Below are 25,254 nucleotides of genomic sequence, written 5' to 3' on the forward strand. Positions count from 1 at the left end.
AGTAGTAGCCTACAATAAGGAAAACTCCAGGTAAAAATACACTTTATCTAGTCCTTGGCCTATATCCTAATCTGACTTTGGTGCAGGTCATGTTGTTCTTCATATTACCGTCTCTGGTAAACACACACTATATCAAATTAAAATCTAAGTTTATTTGTCACATGCACAGGATACAGAAAGTGTAAACAGTACAGTGAAATGGTTACTTGAATAGTAGCAATATCAAAAACGGAAAGTGTCCAGATAAAAATATTTTATAATTATTCGATGACACTTACCCAGACACACTTGTCCAAATTGTTGGGTCATGTGAAAGAAATGCTATAACCGGCCCCCAGTCACATCTAGCTAAGTGGATGGGTCACTATTGTCTAGACATGTACACATGTTCATGAAATACAATATATTGCCATAATCACCCCCAGACACACCTGGCTAACTTGATGGGTCATGTAATCATCTGGCGAAGTGGACTCTTTTGTTTAGACATGTAGCTAGATAGCTAGCTAGCTAAACAATGAACTGGCATAATCCCAACTCATGCTACTACCAATACAAACAGATTGTCATAGCTGTAGTATGAATCTGCAGGTAGCTAAAGCTAACCAACTAGGTTCAATGTTAGCTAGCTAGCTAACAGTAGGCTATAACTAGCAATGAAAACAACTTTCTGACAAAATTAGAAACGTATAATATCTGAAAATGTAGCTAGACTCTTACCCGTATACGTGGATGAATGCTTCATGGCAGACTGGAACCATTTAAATCCAGCATTGTGTCAAGTCACTCCGTGGCGTGTGCAAAAAGTAGCCCATCGCAACTTTTTCCAACTGATCTGTCGATAGTGCCTGTTAAATTCAGGGCATCAATGTTGTTGAGAAAAGTAGCAAAACTTTTGCAGTTCTCGATGGCTAACGTTATATCTTTCAAAAAAGATGTGGTAGAAAGGATTATCAACACATACTGAGCAGCTCACGTTATAGACAGAAGCATGCTACATGGCAGACCAATCCAAACTCATCTCCCAGCATGTCCAGCCCAACCATTATCTCAGCCAATCGTGGCTAGTGGGAAGGTACCAGTCTTTTTCCGTGGCTAAACCAACTAGGCTCGTAATTTAACCATTTTATTTGTATTTACAGATGGAATACAAGTTTGTTATTAAGGCACATGATAGTTCACATGTTCCAGAAGGCATTTCTGCCAAAAAATACATTTTGATTTAAAAAAAAATGTTTATGTTCAAATGCCTCTCCTGTGAAGTAGTGATGCACGACATACGCCTAGTTTCCTGAAACAAGTCACATATATGCCTAACCCCCTTGTGTATGGGTATTCAAATCTTACCCTACAAGTTCCGGAGCTTGCTGGGTTTCTGTTCTACCTGATAATTAATTAATTAATTACTCCCACCTGGTGTTTGGGCTCTAAATCAGTCCCTGATTAGAGGGGATTTTTTTAAATAAGCAGTAGAACTGGCTTCGAGGTCCAGATTTGAATTTGAGGGCCCAAGTGTATCTCACAACAAAGACTCGCTGGAACTTCCTTGTGATAAAGTACCATTACCTTTCCTCCAGAGGATGGAAAAATATGAATCTAGCCTCGTATGACCATCCTGATCTCACGAGCGTACAGTATTCTGTTTTGCTACACGGATTCTGTTAAATGAAGTGAAACGAGAGTGCAGTGTTCAGGATGGTAGATCAGGCTAACATTTCCTAGCTCAGGTGCAGGAATACTGTCAAATAGGCTTATTCCCGAAGACAATACATGATAATAGGCTGATATTCCTGAATCCTGAAACCAATTTAAACACACTGAAATGCTCTGTGTGTCAAAGCATCTTGTTCTCTGCAAAGGCACCAAAAGCTGTTGTTCCCCATGAATATCAGACAGACATCCATCTTGTTGGTGATTTCGGTGGTAAACCTAGACTAATGGCTGGATGTGCTGTGATGCCAGTCTGGCGGTCTTATAATGTCATCTTTATACGCCTCTGGCTCTGTCATGGTTTCAACTATCAGTTTATTGGTCCATTAAAGGCCTAACATCTCTTTCCATCTCTCTCTCTTAGGGTCTAGACGAGGAGGCCATCATCGACCTTGGGAAGACCAGCTCAACCACCCACACCAACTATGAGACGGAAGACCTGGAAAGTAAGTCTAGTCTAGGCTTCTTTCTTAGTCCATACAGCCCTACCAACTTACTGTACCTTTGTGTATGTCTATGCCTGTGTGTTCATTCCTGTGTGCAATGTGTTGGAGAAATGGTGTGCCAGTTGAATTGGCTCAATTCAGTCAATTGCATCGAATTTAAATGGAATTGAACCCAACCCTGGTTCCAGTCAGCCTGTGTGTATGTACCAGTTTGTGTACCTGCCTTTGTTACTGTTGTGTCTAGATGCCTGTTTTTCTGTCTCTGTGTGGATGATTCCTGTCCACATTATAGGCCTAGATACGTGCTGTGAATAGAAAGAACAGGTGTTGCTGGTTTTGTTTCTCAGGGGGCCTTGGCAGATTAAAGCCAGCCCCAGCCTGGCTCTCCTCACCTGCAGCTTTCCAGAAGGGTACGTTCATTAGCCAGGCAGAAATGAGCCCACAGACATATGGCAAATGTAATTGTCATGTACAGCTTTATTCAAGTCCAGCTGGATACTCTGTGGTGCTGGTTGGAATATCCGGCTATATAAAAAAAAAACACACAAAAACCCCCACGATTTTCCCAAATTAGTGTAGAGCTTTGGTTTCAATTTCAAAAGAAGGACTTCCAATGGCATGATATTGAAGCTTGCAGTAAAGTACACTGTATGGTTGACCAAGAGAGTACTAAATGGTCAGTCTATGGTCATACAAATCAGTATGATGAGTCACTTTTTATTAGAGGTCAATGTGTGTGTCATGAAAATGACTACTTTCAATTTATGTAGAAAAATCTAAATAAACAAAAACTGAGATACAAGGTTTTTCCAGGAAGCGGGCGATATTTGAGTTATATTTATTTTAGAAACAGAGCTGGCAGTGAGCCAGTTGTTATTGAAACCAATCCTCTGTGGTCCTTCTCCTGGGAACAAGGCAGAGAGAGGAGAGGGTTTTAAAGGAAGTGTCATTGCGGCTCACGTCTGGAGAACGCAGCTAGCAAATAACATCATTACCACATGTACTGTATTCCCCAGGCCTGTGCCTGTCCTCTCTCTCTCTGTAGTTTGTCATTCTCTCTCTCTCTCTCTCTCTCTCTCTCTCTCCATTATCCCTCTCCTTTCCCCTGTTTTGTTTCTTGTATTTTTGTCTCTCTTTATCCCTCTCAAACACTATATCCCTCTCACCTTCTACTCTATCTCTATCGCCTTCATCTCTTTTTCTTTGTATATCCATCTGTTAGACTCATGTCTTTCTCTTGTCTTTTCCTTTCCCTTCTCCCCTTCTCTTACGTCTTGTTTTAATTATTCCCAGAGTCTATTGGCACAGAAAACTAGGACATTTGCATTTCAGAGCAAGAAACCAACAAACAATGAAAATAAACACATTTGAAAAAAGTGATGGTATCTTTTCCTGTCTAAGTAGGTTATTCACAGGAAATGGAACCTGGTCATCTGTAAATCTCTCTCTGGTTTGGTGTGATGTGTCTCAGGCCACAGGGCGGTCTACGTCGGGGTCCATGTGCCGCTGGGCCGGGAGAACAAACGCAGGCACCACCGCAGAGGCCACAAACACCACCACAAGAGGCGGGAGCGGGAGGAGGACCACGAGGAGGAGGACCCCACTTATGGTAACTAACTTCTACCTTAAAGTCCAGTAAAAAGCACGAGCTGACTGTTAGAAATGTTAGTAGAGGTGCTGACTAAAGGAATAGTCAACTTTGTAAAAACAGAAAAAAATTGCTGACAACAATTTAATAGGTTAACAATTTTCACCCATTAAATTGTTGGGAGCATACAGTGCATTCGGAAAGTATTCAGACCCCTTGACTTTTTCCACAATTTGTTACGTTACAGCCTTATTCTAAAGTGGATTTTAAAAAATCATAATAATCAGCACTCTACACACAATACATGTTTTTAGAAAATGTTGCACATTTATTACAAATAAAAATCTGAAATACCTTATATACATAAGTATTCAGACCTTTTGCTATGATACATGAAATTGAGCTCAGGTGCATCCTGTTTCCATTGATCAACCTTGAGATGTTTCTACAACTTGATAGGAGTCCATCTCTCGTAAATTCAATTGATTGGACATGATTTGGAAAGGCACACATCTGTCTATATAAGGTCCCACAGTTGACAGTGCATGTCAGAGCAAAAACCAAGCCATGAGGTCGAAATAATTGTCTGTAGAGCTCCGAGACAGGATTGTGTCGAGGCACAGATCTGGGGAATGGTACCAAAAAAGTTCTGCAGCATTGAAGGTCCCCAAGAACACAGTGGCCTCCATTATTCTTAAATGGAAGAAGTTTGGAACCACCAAGACACTTCCTAGAGTTGGCCGCCCGGCCAAACTGAGCAATCGGGGGAGAAGGGCCATGGTCAGGGAGGTGACCAACAACCCGATGATCACTCTGACAGAGCTCTGGAGTTCCTCTGTTGAGATGGGAGAACCTTACAGAAGGACAACCATCTGTGCAGCACTCCACCAATCAGGCTTTTATGGTAGAGTGGCCAGCCGGAAGCCACTCCTCAGTAAAAGGCACATGACAGTCCGCTTGGAGTTTGCCAAAAGGCACCTAATGACTCTCAGACCATGAGAAAGAAAGATGAAGCTGAGCCGCTCCTAGATGTTTTCCACTTCACAATAACAGCATTACAGTTGACCGGGGCAGCTGTAGCAGGGCATGAATTTGACAAACTGACTTGCCATGTTGAAAGTCACTAAGCTCTTCAGTAAGGCCATTTACTGCCAATGTTTGTCTATGGTGATTGCATAGCTGTGTGCTCGATTTTATACACCTGTCAGCAACGGGTGTGACTGAAATAGCCGAATCCACTAATTTGAAGGGGTGTCCACATACTTTTGTATATATTGTGTATATGGACGCGATCCAGTTGTTCGTTCTATATGTTCCGTTGCCATGCTTGCTTGCAACGTTCTTATCCCTTGCTTGTTATCTAGCTATGGCTAACACAGTCACGACCTCTGCAGCCAGAATAACAGCAAAGTAGCTGCATTTGCGTTTTTTTAAGCTGTTTTCTATTGACATTCATTTGGATACATACCGATTTTTTTTTGCCTGGCATAGCTAGAAAAGTTTGTGTTCTCGTCAGGACACTCGACACTGTTAAATACGAGGAGATCACATTGCATATCAAACGCTAGGCTAGAAGCTAGCTAAATAGTTTGTTGCTAGCAAACCTGCCAATATGACAACCGAATTCAAAAATATCAGTTGCTGAAAACAGCTGGTCAAACCAGAAACGAGGGAGGATTTGACAGCATAGCGCAACAGTAGGGACCGGAGAAATTAATGTTAATCACTTGCCATGTTAGGTCATCAGATGCTCCAAAAAAGTACTTATTTGCAAAAACAAATCAAGCTAAGTTTTTCCTTGTTGGACCTGCGTTTACAATGTATCCAATTTCGGTTTGTGTGGTTGTTGGTTTATCTTCGTAGCAACACAACATGACAAATTGAATTGTCTGACTGTCGTTCACTCTCTCGCTCTTTTAATCTATCCAATGTCCATTCCTCTTCCAATGGTGAATTTAGCTCCAGGAATTCTGACGTTATTGTTTTGCTGATTCACTCAGACTTGAGTTCTAGCTCTGTTCTTTCACATTTACCTATTTCTACTCCCACCACACCACATTTAATTATTCCACTCTTTGTAATGCAGAGGGATTCACAGCACTCCATTCAGAAGCTAAGCTTTGGCTCCTGCTCTTCCCACACTCTCCTCATCTCTATATCTCCTGTTATCTCTCACCGCCTCCCCCATCTAGACACGCCCTCCCAGCGGGTGCAGTTCATCCTGGGTACCGAGGATGACGATGTGGAGCACGTCCCCCATGACCTGTTCACCGAGTTGGACGAGCTGTCCTTCAGGGACGGGAGCGCCACTGAGTGGAAGGAGACCGCCAGGTAGGTCACAGCCCAGCCCAGGTTCCAGCCTCCATACTCCAGGGTCCATGTGGCTTTAGAGAAGCCATGTTATCATGCCATTCTTTGTTCATTCAGGTCTTGATTCAACAGCACTTTATTGGCACTGTAGGTTTTCTCTGAAACGTTGATGAGTTTAACTTTGCATCTTTCGAATTTTGAAGTCGTCTCCTTGACTGTGGTAAAATATTCCGCTTTTTAATGGCCAAAACTGTAGGCTGGTAGACTGTCGTGGCCTTAAAATTGCCTGTGGGGGCTGGGGAATGGTGACGCATCTTGTATGTGAAGGTGTGATTAATGGGTAAGATTGACAGAGCTGCCTACAGGTCTGACTGTGAATCAGTCTATCTTAGTCATCCTTCATAGCCATGGCACCATCACCATCCCAGACAATGTAAGCCTACGCTCATGGGCTCAGACACAAATACACAGCAATCTACTGCTCTTAAAAAACTAGTTAAAAGCTTAAAAAACATAATCAAACGTTTTCCATTACCTCTCAAAAGTGAAAAGCTCAAGGCAAGGCAAAATGTCTGTTTCTTCTGCTCAAGTTGTTCTTAGTCAGCGTTTGGGAAATGGAAGTATGAGTATTGAAGCCATATAAAAAAAATTGTGTGTGGGTGTGTCTTGTGTCTGTGTGTGTGTGTGTGTGTGTGTGTGTGTGTGTGTGTGTTTGTAGGTGGTTGAAGTTTGAGGAGGACGTGGAGGATGGAGGGGAGCGTTGGAGTAAGCCCTACGTGGCCACCCTGTCTCTACACAGCCTGTTTGAGTTGAGGAGCTGCATCCTCAACGGCACCGTCATGCTGGACATGAGGGCCACCTGTATCGAGGAGATTGCAGGTACATTCATGTCAGAAGAAGTTTGTGTGTACACATGTGCATGCTATAGGATTAGCTAGATTTGTTTGTGCACCAGAGGTAAACAATGATAAACAAGGCAATAATAAAGTTGGTTGAATAGGGTGACATTTAATTGATCTCTCTGTGTGTGTGTGTGTGTGTGTGTGTGTGTGTGTGTGTGTGTGTGTGTGTGTGTGTGTGTGTGTGTGTGTGTGTGTGTGTGTGTGTGTGTGTTTATGCAAGCTCATTTGCAAGTGTGTGTGTACCAATGGTGCAACCTCCAAGTGAACAACAAATACAAGGCAATACAATTCGCCTGTGTGTGTGTGTGTCCAGACATGTTGATTGACAGCATGGTGGTGTCTGGCCAGCTGGAGGAGGAGCTTCGTCAGAAGGTGCGTGAGGCCATGTTGAAGAGACACCACCACCAGAACGAGAGGAAGCTCAGCAACCGCATACCGCTGGTGCGCTCAATCGCAGACATAGGCAAGAAACATTCAGACCCGTTCTTGCTTGAGAGAAACGGTGAGATCCCCTGCGCCGCGCACACTCCATTTCTTTTTCCTCATCCTCGAGGGGGTTGAAATAATCTTTATAATCCTTGGTATTCCAAAAAAGTAAAGGTGACAGCATCTGCCATTTAGCAGACACTTTTATTAAAAGTGACTTACAGGACAGTGAGCGCATACATTTTAGTATGTGTGGCCCCAGCGGGATTCGAACCCACGAACCTGGCGTTGCTAGCGCCATGGTCTTACCAACTGAGCCACACAAGACCAAATACATCATGGCTGTTCAGGAGGTGTCAAACTAATGATGTGAGTAGATGCCACAATGAGGATATAAGCCTCATAGAGACAGCTGCTACCCCCCACTGTGAAAGAGAAATCTGGGTGCGGATGGTGCGAGCATGTGTGGCTGGCCTGGCTCAGGGTTTTGCCTCTGAGAATTAACAATGGCTTCTACTCCATGTTGGAATGGTTGGGGTAATGCTCTTCTTGCAGTTCGACATGTTTTGTTTATTGAGCATGACCTCAGGTTGTGGTGTGTACTCAGAGTATGGTGTGTGACTGTTTATGTGAATGAAATAATTAGGTTGTGCTACAGTTGCAATGGTCTCTGGTCTCTGTCCTACTGTCACATTTTGTTTTATTGAATGCATTAAATGCAATATTGCCTTGGTATAAAATATGTGTGAAATGTCATATATTGCATAGCTTGCTTGCACCACTGTATGTATACCAAACAAGTGGACCGATATGAAATATGACTGGTTTATTTGTGGTTCTGTATTTGTAAGTACAATATACTGTACACTGACACTGTGCTAACCAACCCACAACTCTTCTCTTGCCTGCAAGCATCTCTCTACCCAAAATGCTCTCCCTTGGTATGTGTCACTGTGTGATTGGTGAGTGGACAAGCTTATTGTTCCCTGTGGACACCTCACCTCTCTCACCTTTCCCCTGCAAGAACCTCTCAACACCTCTGTTTCTCTCTAACCACACTCCTCAGAAGCTCCCACCACCTACCTTCTGCCCCCAGAGAATGTACCCCTAAAACCACCTCTCTGATTAAATCCTCCCTCATATGTTTCTCCTTTTTCCTCCCTCCTCCTTCCTCCCTTTCTTCTCTCCCTCCTCTCCCTTCTTTGTTGTTGTGTCTTCCCGCCACTCCAGGGGAGGGCCTCTCCGCCTCCCGCCACTCCCTGAAGCCGGGGGCCTCCGTCTCCAACCTGTCCCAGAGGCAAGAGTCCCGGGTCTCCGTCCTCCTCAACCTCCTCCTGCCCAACTCCTCCTCCACCTCCGCTGGGGGGCCCTCCCCCGGACCCTCGCCCCTCACCACCCCCCAGAACACGCCCCCTACTCCCCGCCGCTCCCCAAACCCTCCCCGTGCCCCTGGCCCCGCCCCGGGCGGCCAGGCCATCCCGGAGGTTGTGGTGTCACCGCCTGAGGACGACGAGTCGCCACCCACCGCCATTACGAAGGATGAGGAGGCAAATTCCGCTCGGCAACCGTCGCTGCAGACTAGAGGGCTCCAGCAGCTGCCCTTAGAAGGCAAATATCTGTGTAGCCTGCCAGTGTGAGTCACGGCTTGAACAGAGAACACTAGCACCAGCATGCTGGCTGTGCCCTCCTTCTCTACCCTACCACAAATCCATTATCAACCCCAGCATGTTAACTTTTTATACCCCTCCTCTATTGACTCAACAAGACCTCACACAGCTCTCTCTCTCCACCTCTGTTTTTCTCTACCTCGTTCCTTTCTTGCATACCTCTGTCTCTGTTTCTCTAGTCTAGTCTATCAAATCATCTTTCTGCACTCTCTCCCTTTCTCTCATATCTCGCTCCATTCCTAGACTATTTATTGTTCACATTCCTTTCTCTCTCTGTCTCCACCTTTCTTCATCCAGCCCTTCCACACTACCCTCACCTTGCTTGGCTTGGTCCCTCCACTTCTCTTTGCTCAGTGTGTGTGCATGGCTCTCCTCGAAAATGGAAAATGTATTTTATCATTTACCATACCATAGTTCTGCAGGGTCCGACATTAACGATGGCCCGCTGTCCCGGGTAAAAACATGTGTTGGGCCCGACCAGGCCAGTAACTTCTCAGTGCATTTTGTAATTCCAGTTCGACAGTTACCTGCTGTGTAATCACTCATGGACAGATCTACGTAAACATAACTGGTACCGTAGAATCTCTTGGGAAGGAATGGGATGCCTGGGATAGCGAGTAGCAGTAGTTCTGGTGTTTTGGGTTTTTTGTAACTGGTTATTTGGGCAAATCACGATTTCGCAGGTGTAAGCATCTTTCGAATTTCAGAATGGGAGAGGATATTCGGCCCGTATCTTGCAAAGAGAGAGGGTGGAGCTGCTCGTTCCGGTTGGGCTCCTCGTTCTAGCATCTCTTCATCTCTTCTCTCCACACGTATGGACCCAGAACTTAATTGAGCAGCTGACTAATTACATGAAACTTTAGTTTGGGGTTAACCGAGATTATCTGCTGTGTCGCAGTCTTGAAAACCATTGAAGACTACACGTGGAAAAGTCATGATGGGGCGGCGCACAATTGGCCCAGCGTCGTCCAGGGTAGGGGAGGGAATGGCCGGCAGGGGATGTAGCTCAGTTGGTAGAGCATGGCGTTTGCAACGCCAGGGTTGTGGGTTCGATAAAATAATGTATGTGCTAACTGTAAGTCGCTCTGGATAAGAGCGTCTGCTAAATGACTAAAATGTAAATGTAAATGTAATGTATTTGAGCAATATGATTGGCCATTCATTCAACCACGCTCCTCGCGAGTCACAACTTCTCAAGCAGTACATACTGTAAATTGATGCGTTCACACATCACACGTGAGCTGTCCAGAATAAAAAGAAGCACTCACCAATCCATTTCCTTTAAGGAAATTGATTTATAAAAGTAAACCTTCAATAGTGAGCATACAGTACTAGCAATGTGCTGGCTACTGTTGATAATCTGCACAAAGAATGCTACAAAAAGACATATAGCATTCATCTTGGCTAATCTACTTTAGCCAGATTAATATATTCTCTTTTGAAAGGCAGTTGTCATAATGGCGCAGCGTCCTATTTTTAGATCTTCTCAAAATAACATGCAATTAATACAATGCAATTCTAAATAATTATATTGCTAGATTCTATTATACAGCTTTTTAATACATACCATAATAAACAAATGTAGCCTATTATTAGCTGAATATAGAGAGAAAGCATGCCAACATATAGGCCCTGCATGACCCCAATGCATTTTAACTACACCATGTCCGGGCCAGTAGAAATTATGTTTGGGCCAGTCGATTTTTGGCCAACTGGCCCAACCGGGCCAGTGAGAAAAAACGTTAATGTTTCACCCTGGTTCTGTGATATTTCTTTGTCCACTTTTTCATTGCAAATCTTTTTTTTTCATTCAGTCTTAAAATGAAAACCTGAAGGCGTTTAATCGACTGGATATTTTCCATCCCTTGAAGCCTGTTTAGTCCAGTCAGTGTAAGAGATGAGTCGCCAGGTCTCATATCATGGCATATCTTCCCAGTTACTGTCACTGCTCTCCATGACTGTCCCATTGTGAATATACTGTACAGCCAGGACAGACTTAAACAACTTCAAATATCTTGTCTTTTTCCAGAGCAGAGTCGTTTGGCGTCTCTCCTCCATAATTCCTGAGTATAAACAGACAGACGTCTCAGACGTTTTCCCCGTAAAGAGTCTAGTGAGGGACTGCTACATGTGCAAACAGCATGCTAAATATAAAGCCATAGAGAGGGGTTGGGGTGGGAGGGTTTTAACGTTGGCACGTAACTCTCTCAGTCCCAGTGACATCCACAGTGACTTTTTGTTCTTTCCGGAACTGGATAGTATTTAGCCCCTGTATTTATAGCAGTGTGTGTAGAAGAGAGCTGAACTGGAAGGTTGGGTCATGAGAACTAGAGACTTCTAGTTTGGAGGGAAACATGATTTAAGGTGGGCAGCTGGTTGTCTTATTATAGGTACTAGTGTGGTTCTGTAATCTTCCATTACTTCTGTCTAGGATGACAACGTTTGCCAATAAACTATATACTGTCCTTGACCACGTTGTGAGTATCGCTCGAGTGAAGTCCATGCTTGACAACATTTGCCAAGAAACTATATACTACATACTTACTTCACCTCGTTCTGAGTATCGTTCATTTGAGTTTGAATCTCATGCTTGCATAGACAGGCAGTTTAGGATGATTTGAAGGAGCTGTTAGGCTAGACCTTATAACACCCAAAGCAGCTATCTCACCAACAAAAGTGCTTGGTAAACCACCTCTCCCTAATGGCAGGCTATAGAGAGTTATTGTAGATTCAATAGAGCGTAAAATGCCCTCAGTGCATCCCATATCCCACACACGATGAATGCAGCTGCTCATTCCAAATCAGGCCCTGGGGTCACTTTAGGCTATTCTTCACCGTTAGTGTCAGCTAGCTACATAATCGACCCTGAGAGTTATAACTGCAATCAACACTATATCAGCATCAGGGGAGTCAGAGCATCATCAATCTTCCTACCAAGGCTTATATACAGTTGCGGCCTAAATATATTGGCAACCTTGCACTTTTCTTAAATAATTCCCTATTTCATCTAAAATAAGTTGAAATTGAAAATAACATTTGGTCTCCACACCTTTATTATTGGATTTTCAACATTGCAGAACAAATTGTATTTTTGTAAACTTAAATTGGCATGGACAAAATGATTGGCACCCGGAGCTAGTACTTGGTTGCACAGCCTTTGGCCGAGATAACTGCCAACAAATGCTTCTTGTAGCCATCAATGAGCTGCACCTTTCTACTGGCAATTTGGCCCACTGTTCAGCAGCAAACTGCTGTAATTCTCCAATGTTTGAGGATTGCCCTCGACCAACTGCTGTTTTCAGCTCACCATAGGTTATGGATGTGATTCAGATTTGAATTCTTTGCTGGCTACTGCAGAACAGTCCATCATTTCTTCTTGAACCATTCCAGTGTGCTTTTGATGTGTGTTTGGGGTTGTTGTCCTGCTGGAAGGCCCACAACCTTCAACAGAGACACAGTTTTTGGACATTGCAATCCAAAACACCTTGATAATCTGCTGATTTCATGATGTCTTGCACACATTCAAGGCCCCCAGTGCCAGAGGCTGCATGGCAATGCCATAGCATTAACAAACCTCCCCCATGTTTGATTATGGGGAGGGTGTTCTATTCTTTATTGAATGATTAAGTTGGTCGTTGGTAAACATAGGAAGACCCCACTGCTGAAGGAGACACAAGAAAGCCTGATTGAACTTCTCATACACCCACCTAAACAAGCATAAATCATGTGGAAAATGTTCTGTGGACCAATAAAACAAAATTAGAGCTCTTTGACAATACAAATTAGCGCTGTATTTACTGACAAATTAAGCACACCCTCCCTACAATAAAAAATGGGGGAGGTTTAAAAATGCTGTGAGGTTGCTTTGCTGCCTCTGGTACTGGGGGCCATGAATGTGCGCAAAGCATCATGAAATCAGCAGTTTATCAGGTGTTTTGGAGTGCAATGTTCAACCCAATGTCCAAGAATTGGGTCTCCATTGAAGGTTGTGGGTCTTCCAGCAGGACAACGACCCCAGCCACACATCCAAAAGCACCCAGGAATGGTTCAAGAAGTGAGGATGGACTGTAATGAAGTGGCCAGAGACAAATCCAGATCTGAATCACATCCTAAACCTATGGCAAGATCTGAAAACTGCATTGGTGGAGGGCATCCCTCAAACAATGAAGAATTAGAGCAGTTTGCTGCTAAAAAGTGGGTCAAATTGCCAGTATAAAGGTGCAGCAAGCTCATTGATGGCTACAAAAAGTGTTTGTCTGCAGTTATCTTGGCAAAAGGCTGTGCAACCAAGTACAAGCTCCGGGGTGTAGTGATGCGCGGGTTGACTCATAACCTGCAGTCCCCGCGGTTATATCCATGGAGCGGACTGGTTTAGGGTAATTCAATATTGTGTGACTGAAGGGCGGGTGTGTGGCGGGCGGGTTGAATAAAGAGAAACAATACCTTGAAAAATCCATGCAATTTTTATAGGCTACATTGAGGTTTTTCTTTCATTATTTTAGGCTATCTGGTATTAGTGCATAAGCCTACACTTTAGGGCTTAACTGTATGCACGCCAAATAGCCTATACAGTCAATCTCCAAATAATGCTTTTGGGAACGGGCAGAAAAGTTACCGTCAATCCACGGAGGCAAAAGGGACATTGTCGAAGTTGAATTCAATAAGACAAAAGCTGCGAAAGGAGAGTTGAAAATATAGAGAAGGGAGGGCCAGAAAAGTAATGTTTGGAAAATATTTGGTGAAGTGGTAAAAGAGGATGATAGCAGTGCCTGCTATGTTATGTGTGATGATTGTGAAGCGCTATATAAATTCGACAGTCACAAGACGGGACTTCAAATAGGCCTATGGCATGTCAAGGGAACTGTAGCCTACTGTTTAGATGGGTTAAATGGAAACTGAAATCTGGACATTGACTGACTAACCAGAATAACCTACTGTTTTTTGGCAAACTCCAAAGTACTCTAATAATACTAGTCCCGTGCTAATCGACATCCCCGTGTTTTGAGAGAAATGTATGAGTTTGACAGGTATTGCTCGCGGTTTGAGTATGAAAACAATAACTGATTCGATAAATTGAACGAAGTGCTGCGCATAGCCTATATATGAAGGGCCTACATGTATCAACTTTCACAGTGAATGCTTTTGTTTATACGTTTTTTGCGAATGAATTGGACATCGCCAAATGCATCATAAAAAAATATTGTGCCTATTTAATGCAACCCTTGCCGTTAATAGATCGCAAAGCAGCATGTAACAGAGCTAAACGTTTGGAACAAGTTCACTTTCTCACCCATAGCCTAAAAACACATATCAAGTGCAAGTTAGCTATTTAGCTCACATCTGAAGGCTGTGGGGCATTTAGGATGTCTTCTACTGCGGTTCGCTAAAATATCCTGATTATGATCACACTTCCTCCATTCAAATATAATGGAGACACTTTACCAAAGATGGTTTGGTATGGTTTAGAAACTTGGGAACCAAGCTCAAGTTATCAGTGTAGCCTGTTATTGCCTGGACTTGTTGAAATATCTTCACGCCTAGAAATATATATATATATATATATATATATATATATATATATATATATATATATATATATATATATATATATATACAGTACCAGTCGAACTGCAGAGTGAAGGAAAAGCAGCCAACAAGTGCTCAGCATATGTGGGAACTCCTTCAAGACTGTTGGAAAAGCATTCCAGGTGAAGCTGGTTGAGAGAATGCCAAGAGTGTGCAAAGCTGTCATCAAGGCAAAGGGTGGCTATTTGAAGAATCTCAAATATAAAATATATTTTGATTTGTGTAACACTTTTTGGGTTACTACATGATTTCAAATGTGTTATTTCATAGTTTTGTTGTCTTCACTATTATTCTACAATTTAGAAATTAGTACAAATAAGAAAAGCTCTTGAATGAGTAGGTGTGTCCAAAAGTTTGACTGGTTTTGTAGAAACCAAGAGAAAGAACGTTCTCTAGTAATACTAGTCCCGTACGAATAGGGCTAAAGCCGTAATAATAACTCCTGCAGAATTAAGCGTTTCTTGCAGTAAAATGATACACCAAATGTAGGTAAAAATGTGGACTTGGGAACAGGAGTGGAGAAATATGATTTATTTCTTTTTGCATCTTGAGAGAATATAATGCTCAGTTAGATACCATCTGTAGAGGTGCTGTCTTTATCATAAAAGCATCATAAAAGCTGATAGTATTTAAACCACAAAAAATATGCACCGAAGCCAAACTGAAATATTTTCAGAAACAAGTTGGGTTGTTTTCACAGCTTTCTTTTTCCTTACAACCGGTCAAACTGATGTCATTTGGACATTTTGCACAGAAAATCTTTCCTGTCGTTTTTTGTTGTTGCGTTATTGTATTTTCTTCCCAGTCCCTAAACTTCTTTGCTACGCGAAAGATGACAGAGAAAACTTTACCGATGTCAACTAGATTTAATAATTAATTCTGTCGATCTATTACATTATTCTGTTGAGCAAGGGTTTATTTAGTATTCTAGGACAACATATAATGACACAAGAGAAGCTACATGTATCTAATCATAGACATGTTGACTAACAAATTATAAGCAGAAACATATCTAAATCAGGCAACAACAAAAAATCCTCCACCCCTGTCATAAAATCATTCTACAGTCTTTGACTGTAGCCTATAGCACATTATCTATATTTGCGGGTTAGGGTAGGGTGCGGGGCTCAGATTTTCACTTGATCACATATAGTCGGGATGGGTTATTAGCAATTGCGGGCGGGGGCAAGTGAACAAACAGCTGACCCACGCACCACTAACGGGGTGCCAATAATTTTGTCCATGCCTTTTTGTCTTTATTTTCTGAATTAAAATTGTAAACTAAAGTTTAGAAAAATAAAATTGGTTCTGCAATGTTGAAAATCTAATAACAATAACATATATTTTTTAACTTATTTTTTAAACTTATTTTAGAAGAAATAGGGAATTATTTAAGAAAAGTACAAGGGTGCCAATATATTTGGCCGCAACTATATATACAGTACACCTACTCATCTTTTGACTGCCGGATTCTTTAGTAAGAACTGTCTAATGAGCTGTCTAATGCCACGGCAGCACTCATGCCACAGTGCCACACATAACATGTCAGCTCTTGGTATGCAGATGAAGACAAATTACCATAGAGTCAGTAGTGTTCGTCCTCAGTGTGCCCCTGGTTTTGGAATGATATGATTTGATTAGTCGGACTCATTTACTGTACATATGAGTGTGGCCGGAGGTCCAGCATGGAGCGCGCATTCCGGGTTTAAGCTTCCGGATGCATCTCCACTAATCCCTGTCACTCCCAGGGGCTTTGTAGGGAATGTGAGCGATAGCACTTCTGTTCGTCCCAACATGGCTGCCTCATAGCCCGCAGGGCCGGGTTACAACAGGTCACAGGTCAAGGATGACCACAAGGAGGAAACTGTCACCCATTCATATTCATTTGTACATTCATCTACGTTCTAGGTGATTGAGACAGAGGGAGTGGAGTGTGTGTTGTTGCTATGTTACAGTTAATTCATTTCTGTGGTTATTTCCTCAATGCACGTCTCCCTTGCTGAAGTGCTGGCGTTTCCTGTGTACGGCTCACCTCACATGGCTATAGGGCGCATTGAAGTGGGGCGGCGGAGGCGCAATTGCTTGAACCCTTATCACTGCAGGCCATAATGAATTTTCATTATGTTATCAATTTATTAAGGTCTTTTGAGATTGTATAAATGTAACTCTGTATCAAATACTATTTAGCAGTATGCATCTGTAGTCCGGGCCTATACAAGATAACCTATTGAAAAATAATTGCAATTAATTGATCAGAGTATAGCTACATGATTTCTGTATAGATTAAGGTTTCTCAAAATTTAAATTGGAGAACCGGTATTGTGTTTTGGTGCTTTGCAAACTGTCTGCATATGAGTGGTATATGAAAAACACAATATTATCAAAAGTAGGCATTCTAATCTCAGTATCCACGAGCATGTGCCTCGGTCCTCCAGAGCTGACATTGCTAACACTCTTCTGCCGCTATCCCCTGTCTGTTTGTTGTTTCAGGGCCACTGATGTCCACACACTCTGTCCCCAGTAACCTGGATAGCAGCAGCAAGGCCGGAGACAGGAGGCCCTCCAAAGCTGGGGTCAGTAAAGAGAATAGCAGTGTGGACTTAAGCAAGGTAACCCCTGCTACTGGGCAAAGAAAGCCCCTCATCAGCCACATTCATCCATAGGTCCAAGACAACCATCATCACCCACTCCCTTCCTTCTAGAACCAAGAGGCAGTCTCAAAGTAAACTGTACAGTGTTTTAATTCAATAACTGGGTTTGGTTCAGTGAGCTCTCCCTCATTATATGACTTTACGACTCTTTCAACCATGAAATAAATAGCCTGGCGGCCGTGAGGAGTTATCAGCTTCAAACCAGCTTTCATGTGTATGCCAAGAAACAACCTCATACTTGCTGGGGGAGTCTAATCAAAAGAGGGAGAGGGAGACAGAGAGTGTGTGTGTTTGTGGAAAAGAGAGAGATGCAGATATTACCCATCTCAGTGGGCAAGGTTTCCCAGCTCTCTTACATAGTTCAAACAAACAACCTTGTGATGAAAGGGACTCCATTGCTCAGTACTGCCCTTATAGCTTCCCTCTACGCCAGTGGTTCCCAAACTGTTGGGTAGGAACTCAGTCCGGTGTTCAAGTTACTCTTGAAAGTTGTAATAGTAGAATGCACAAGTTGAAATTTCAAAATTAGGTAGTGATAATCAGTATTTCTCTTGTCATGTCAGTCATTGCATACCTTAGAGAGCGATTTATAACTTGTCAGAAATGTCCAGATCAACTAGCCCATGTAAGCTAACGTTTTCAGCTAGCCCATGTTGGAGTCGCTCAAATATCACATGAATACACATTAGACATGGTAAAATGTATAGAATTGCAAGAAAATAAGCTTTAAACACACAAAATGTTATCTCCGCCAGTTTGTGTCATGAACAGTGCTTGTACCAATAGAAATAGACATGGCGCTGGATGTTCCCCAATGCTAGAAGGGGGGCCTGAGTGAAAAAGTTTGGGTACCCCTGCTCTACACCACTAACACCGTAGCTTCCCCCAACCATAGCATCTATCCATAGCTGCCATCTGCCACTCAGCATGATCCCTCCATCCCCAGTCATTCCTTCCTTTCATTTGAAGTCTCTCCCTACTTTGTTGTGCCCATTGGGCTCCAGGTAGATACTGTACAATGATATAACATACACTGCTCAAAAAAATTAAGGGAACACTAAAATAACACATCCTAGATCTGAATGAATGAAATAATCTTATTAAATACTTTTTTCTTTACATAGTTGAATGTGCTGACAACAAAATCACACAAAAATTATCAATGGAAATCAAATGTATCAACCCATGGAGGTCTGGATTTGGAGTCACCCTCAAAATTAAAGTGGAAAACCACACTACAGGCTGATCCAACTTTGATGTAATGTCCTTAAAACAAGTCAAAATGAGGCTCAGTAGTGTGTGTGGCCTCCACGTGCCTGTATGACCTCCCTACAACGCCTGGGCATGCTCCTGATGAGGTGGCGGATGGTCTCCTGAGGGATCTCCTCCCAGACCTGGACTAAAGCATCCGCCAACTCCTGGACAGTCTGTGGTGCGACGGGGCGTTGGTGGATGGAGCGAGACATGATGTCCCAGATGTGCTCAATTGGATTCAGGTCTGGGGAACGGGCGGGCCAGTCCATAGCATCAATGCCTTCCTCTTGCAGGAACTGCTGACACACTCCAGCCACATGAGGTCTAGCATTGTCTTGCATTAGGAGGAACCCAGGGCCAACCGCACCAGCATATGGTCTCACAAGGGGTCTGAGGATCTCATCTCGGTACCTAATGGCAGTCAGGCTACCTCTGGCGAGCACATGGAGGGCTGTGCGGCCCCCCAAAGAAATGCCACCCCACACCATGACTGACCCACCGCCAAACCGGTCATGCTGGAGGATGTTGCAGGCAGCAGAACGTTCTCCACGGCGTCTCCAGACTCTGTCACGTCTGTCACATGTGCTCAGTGTGAACCTGCTTTCATCTGTGAAGAGCACAGGGCGCCAGTGGTGAATTTGCCAATCTTGGTGTTCTCTGGCAAATGCCAAACGTCCTGCACGGTGTTGGGCTGTAAGCACAACCCCCACCTGTGGATGTCGGGCCCTCATACCACCCTCATGGAGTCTGTTTCTGACCGTTTGAGCAGACACATGCACATTTGTGGCCTGCTGGAGGTCATTTTGCAGGGCTCAGGCAGTGCTCCTCCTGCTCCTCCTTGCACAAAGGCAGAGGTAGCAGTCCTGCTGCTGGGTTGTTGCCCTTCTACGGCCTCCTCCACGTCTCCTGATGTACTGGCCTGTCTCCTGGTAGCGCCTCCATGCTCTGGACACTACGCTGACAGACACAGCAAACCTTCTTGCCACAGCTCGCATTGATGTGCCATCCTGGATGAGCTGCACTACCTGAGCCACTTGTGTGGGTTGTAGACTCCGTCTCATGCTACCACTAGAGTGAAAGCACCGCCAGCATTCAAAAGTGACCAAAACATCAGCCAGGAAGCATAGGAACTGAGAAGTGGTCTGTGGTCACCACCTGCAAAACCAGTCCTTTATTGGGGGTGTCTTGCTAATTGCCTATAATTTCCACCTGTTGTCTATTCCATTCGCACAACAGCATGTGACATTTATTGTCAATCAGTGTTGCTTCCTAAGTGGACAGTTTGATTTCACAGAAGTGTGATTGACTTGGAGTTACATTGTGTTGTTTAAGTGTTCCCTTTATTTTTTTGAGCAGTGTATATATTTTTCTCAGCATGATTTCTTATACCAGTGTTTTCCAATATAAAGCTGCGTTCCCGTGGGCATCACGTGGGACCTGCAGGCCACGCAGAGATCATTGTGGTGCGGGTGGCATTTTTCACGCTAGGGGCGGGAGCGGGTGGTCAGATAGACAACTTATTTAGAACGGTTGTCTTTCTGTTTTGTATGTGTTATCTATTGCATTACAAAACCCTAGAGTCGACGTACACGCCCCCATGGAAATCTAGTTAGCATAATACAAAAAATCCCTATAAAAATCTGTCAGTTTAAGCTAGAGATCTGTTTAGCATTGGATGCGTCTCAATCCACCACATCTGCTGATGTCTCACTTCCGCATCTGCGGTGAAAGGTGGCAGGGCTAGAGCGGTGTTTGCTTTACAACCCCCACAAGCGTCTTGGGACTCATCTGAAGTCGGTACAGCCGATCTGCCAACTTCTGTCTGTAGCGTCCAAACATTTTGGGCTAAACGCTAATATGACCCCTCTGTGGAAAGGTGAGACTCTCACGAACACATACATGTTGTTTTGCTCTAGGATGCCCATAGGCCACACAAGACTCGTCTGAAGGTCCCCCGGTACCAGTTGAAAAAATTAATGGAAGTATACAGTGGGGAAAAAAAGTATTTAGTCAGCCACCAATTGTGCAAGTTCTCCCACTTAAAAAGATGAGAGAGGCCTGTAATTTTCATCATAGGTACACGTCAACTATGACAGACAAATTGAGATTTTTTTTCCAGAAAATCACATTGTAGGATTTTTTATGAATTTATTTGCAAATTATGGTGGAAAATAAGTATTTGGTCACCTACAAACAAGCAAGACTGGCTCTCACAGACCTGTAACTCCTCTGTAGAGGCTCCTCTGTAGACCTGCACCAGGCTGGGAAGACTGAATCTGCAATGGGTAAGCAGCTTGGTTTGAAGAAATCAACTGTGGGAGCAATTATTAGGAAATGGAAGACATACAAGACCACTGATAATCTCCCTCGATCTGGGGCTCCACGCAAGATCTCACCCCGTGGGGTCAAAATGATCACAAGAACGGTGAGCAAAAATCCCAGAACCACACGGGGGGACCTAGTGAATGACCTGCAGAGAGCTGGGACCAAAGTAACAAAGCCTACCATCAGTAACACACTACGCCGCCAGGGACTCAAATCCTGCAGTGCCAGATGTGAACTTTTTGGTAAAAACTCAACTCGTCGTGTTTGGAGGACAAAGAATGCTGAGTTGCATCCAAAGAACACCATACCTACTGTGAAGCATGGGGGTGGAAACATCATGCTTTGGGGCTGTTTTTCTGCAAAGGGACCAGGACGACTGATCCGTGTAAAGGAAAGAATGAATGGGGCCATGTATCGTGAGATTTTGAGTGAAAACCTCCTTCCATCAGCAAGAGCATTGAAGATGAAACGTGGCTGGGTCTTTCAGCATGACAATGATCCCAAACACACTGCCCGGGCAACGAAGGAGTGGCTTCGTAAGAAGCATTTCAAGGTCCTGGAGTGGCCTAGCCAGTCTCCAGATCTCAACCCCATAGAAAATCTTTGGAGGGAGTTGAAAGTCCGTGTTGCCCAGCGACAGCCCCAAAACATCACTGCTCTAGAGGAGATCTGCATGGAGGAATGGGCCAAAATACCAGCAACAGTGTGTGAAAACCTTGTGAAGACTTACAGAAAACGTTTGACCTGTGTCATTGCCAACAAAGGGTATATAACAAAGTATTGAGAAACTTTTGTTATTGACAAATACTTGTTTTCCACCATAATTTGCAAATAAATTCATTAAAAATCCTACAATGTGATTTTCTGGAAAACATTTTCTCATTTTGTCTGTCATAGTTGACGTGTACCTATGATGAAAATTACAGGCCTCTCTCATCTTTTTAAGTGGGAGAACTTGCACAATTGGTGGCTGACTAAATACTTTTTTCCCCCACTGTATCTCTTAGATATAGGACAGCCACTTCAGAACAATAATACGATAGCCTAATATAATGGGCCACGTGAGAATCTCTGGTATTTCCTTAGGCTATTTTGATCTTGCCTAGGGTGGCAAAATGGCTGGAACCGGGGCTGCAAAGCGAGCTGCGTCACATACACCTCAAATAACATTGCAGGACTGTGGTCGGGTTCGGGACCATTTCTTGCGGGAGCGGGTGGGAGTCGGACAAGAAGTCAGCAGGAGCGGGCGCGGTATGAAAAGCAGTGGGCGGGAGCGGGATGAAGAATTCTGTCCTGCGCAGACCTCTATTTCACTAACACTAACACTCTTGATTCAACTAATCAACTCATCATCAAGCCTTTGATTATTTGAATCAGGTGTGCTAGTGCTAGGGCAAAAAAACTCAAATGTGCTTTGGGTCCCCAGGACAAGGATTGGGAGACACTGTCTTATATAGTTGTTACTCCCTAAAGTCTCTCTCTCTGTCCCATTCGGCTCCTTTAGGTGGACATGAACTTCATGAAGAAGATTCCTCCGGGCGCTGAAGCGTCCAACGTGCTGGTAGGGGAGGTGGACTTCCTGGAGAGGCCCATCATCGCCTTCGTACGCCTGGCCCCCGCCGTCCTCATCACAGGGCTCACCGAGGTGCCCGTGCCCACCAGGTAGGTACACTACACCTCAACACCCACTCTTTCACTTCTCTTTCTCTGTCTAACCTGCTGGTTCTAGGTTTTATTCTTGCACCTACTCCCCTACAGGAACCTAAACCATTTGTATTTGGAGTCATAAGTCCTATCACCAAATATACTCACTTATGTTGGGTTTTGAATAAATCAATATCTGCCTATATCTGACCATTTACATATATTTGTGTTCAGTCTAATGAAAATGGTTTGTGCTCCCTACAGGTTTCTGTTTCTGCTGCTGGGTCCAAATGGTAAAGGCCCTCAGTACCATGAGATTGGCAGATCCATGGCCACACTGATGACAGATGAGGTAACATTAATTAATAAACATTCATTAGCTCCCCCCACATGCATAGAATAGAATAACTCATTTGTGAAACTTTTTCCCTTTAGGGGGACCTTTAGGTGTGGCATTCAGATTAGATTCATTTTAAGATCATTAGATCAAAATGTAAAAGCTATACTGTTTCCTGCATGTCTCTGTAGATATTCCATGATGTGGCGTACAAAGCCAAAGACCGGACGGACCTGCTGTCTGGGATAGATGAATTTCTGGACCAGGTGACAGTCCTGCCCCCAGGAGAATGGGACCCCACGATACGAATCGAACCCCCCAAGAACGTCCCATCGCAGGTGTGGGTCTAAGAAAATCTACATGTCTAAAGTTAAGCCTGATTTGAGATGATTGGTCACATATTTAGTGCTCTTCAATCATGATCCTGGAGACCCACAAGGGGAGCAGGCTTTTGTTTCAGCCTAGCACTAACACACTTGATTAAACTAGTCAAGGGCTTGATGATTAGTTAAATGAGATGTGTTAGTACTAGGTTGTAAATATAGCCTGCACTGCACCACCTGTGGGTCCCAGGACCAGGATTGAAGGACACTGGCTTGCATAGCAGTTTTCCATGATGTGTATGACTGCCTCCTGGTATCAGTAGAGGATACGACAGCCCTGTAATAACTTACAGTCATGCGTGCATGCATTTTCATATGGGGTGGCCCCAGCGGAATTCAAACCAACGACCCTGGCGTGGCCAACTCCATGCTCTACAAACTGAGCCACACCTGTAATGACTCTCTCACCTTTAGATGAAGAGGAAGATACCCTCCCAGCCCAACGGGTCGGCCTCACCGTCTGGGGAGATGTTGAAGGAGGAGGATGAAGGCCACGGAGCTGGGCCCGAGCTGCAGAGAACCGGACGGTGAGTTAGACATATGAATTCATAGGGGAGGTTTCCGTATTTAAGCCTAATTCTGGACCTTAAAGCATTTTCAATGGAGATTCAATTTTGAGCTTGATTACATTTTAAGCTTGCTTTTTAGTCCAGGACTAGACTTAATCTGTGTCTGCGAAACTGCCCCATAGAGAAGAGTTGATAAGGGTAAATCTCAAATGACACCCTATTTCTTACATAGAATTCTGATCAATAGGGTAACATTTGAAACACTACTTAAGACTCTAGTATCATAGAAAATAATATGGCATGGCATATGCAATATGTTGTAAAACTCTCTTTTTAATAATTTGATGTCATAGTAATACAAATAAATGTTATTCATGATGAAATTCATTGCACATTGATAAGGTAATACATTATTGAAACTGTTTATGAAGGCAAAATTAACAACATACAATTCCCACATACTGTGACAAGTCATAAACATAACTACACACAGCACATAACCACCCATATTGAAAGGTAGATTTTAATGTTGTATAGATCATTATCACTGCACACTTTACAATTACGATGCTGACATAAATAGATACTCCGGTTCTAGGTGTAAAAGCTTCTGCGATCACGTGGCTGCCCTGTTTGTAGTGTGTTTATTTGCGACCTCACTCCCCCAGGACACACCCACCCACACCTCGCAGACTGGCCACTGAATTATTTACCATTCCGCAGATCCACTCTCAACTCTGCATGCTGCTATAAAAAGCCACAAGCTGAGAGAGAGTCACTCTCTCTTTCGGCGGTGTTAGTCAGTTCCTGACCACAAAGTGGTTGGTGACTTAGAGCTGAGAGTGTTGGGTTGAGCGTGTTTGTGTAAGTTAGCTGAGTGTGTGAGGTAGAAACATGGGTTGACTGGTATCTGGGTCAGAGAGCAGGAGTTTGTCCAACTCCAGTGGGAAACTAATAGGGTTCCCCTCAGCAAGGAACGTACAGTGAGGGAAAAAATTATTTGATCCCCTGCTGATTTTGTACGTTTTCTCACTGACAAAGACATGATCAGTCTATAATTTTAATGGTAGGTTTATTTGAACAGTGAGAGACAGAATAACAACAAAAAAATCCAGAAAAACGCATGTCAAAAATGTTATAAATTTATTTGCATTTTAATGAAGGAAATAAGTATTTGACCCCTCTGCAAAACATGACTTAGTACTTGGACTGCCATTCACATACTGTGATGGGCCAAAAATGTTATCTGGGGGTTCCAAAAAGTAATCTGGCAGAACCTATTGATGATGGTTATCTGTGGGTCCTAAAGAAATATCTGGGAGCCCTATTGAAGGTCCAAAAACTTATCTCGGAGTCAAAGAATGTGTTGTATGGTCCCCTGTATGGTCCAAAAACCTAATCCAGAAGTACAAGATGTAATCTGGGAGTCCAAGGGAGTGATCTGGGGTACTTTACCACATTAGTATAATGCTGCTACTTTAGTTAGTCTGCTGTAAAGTGTTGTGGTTTTTCCCTT

At 43.5% G+C, this 25,254-nt stretch overlaps 1 protein-coding gene across 1 annotated transcript in view; it reads left to right on the forward strand.

Moving 5' to 3' along the window:
- Positions 1-25,254, forward strand: part of LOC311110822 (sodium bicarbonate cotransporter 3-like) — a gene marked incomplete at its 5' end in the record, with an annotated part of 67,053 nt that overhangs the window by 21,043 nt on the left and 20,756 nt on the right. The window contains 11 exons of the mRNA XM_084153400.1: positions 2,075-2,156; positions 3,628-3,765; positions 5,937-6,075; positions 6,773-6,933; positions 7,270-7,458; positions 8,613-9,002; positions 17,126-17,208; positions 22,370-22,527; positions 22,774-22,861; positions 23,038-23,184; positions 23,644-23,756. Coding sequence (XP_084009526.1) covers positions 2,075-2,156; positions 3,628-3,765; positions 5,937-6,075; positions 6,773-6,933; positions 7,270-7,458; positions 8,613-9,002; positions 17,126-17,208; positions 22,370-22,527; positions 22,774-22,861; positions 23,038-23,184; positions 23,644-23,756 — 1,688 coding nt within the window. The remainder of the gene's footprint in view (positions 1-2,074; positions 2,157-3,627; positions 3,766-5,936; positions 6,076-6,772; positions 6,934-7,269; positions 7,459-8,612; positions 9,003-17,125; positions 17,209-22,369; positions 22,528-22,773; positions 22,862-23,037; positions 23,185-23,643; positions 23,757-25,254) is intronic.

The sequence above is a fragment of the Coregonus lavaretus genome (assembly GCF_964263955.1).
Source record: "Coregonus lavaretus genome assembly, chromosome: 3".
Lineage (NCBI taxonomy): Eukaryota > Metazoa > Chordata > Actinopteri > Salmoniformes > Salmonidae > Coregonus > Coregonus lavaretus.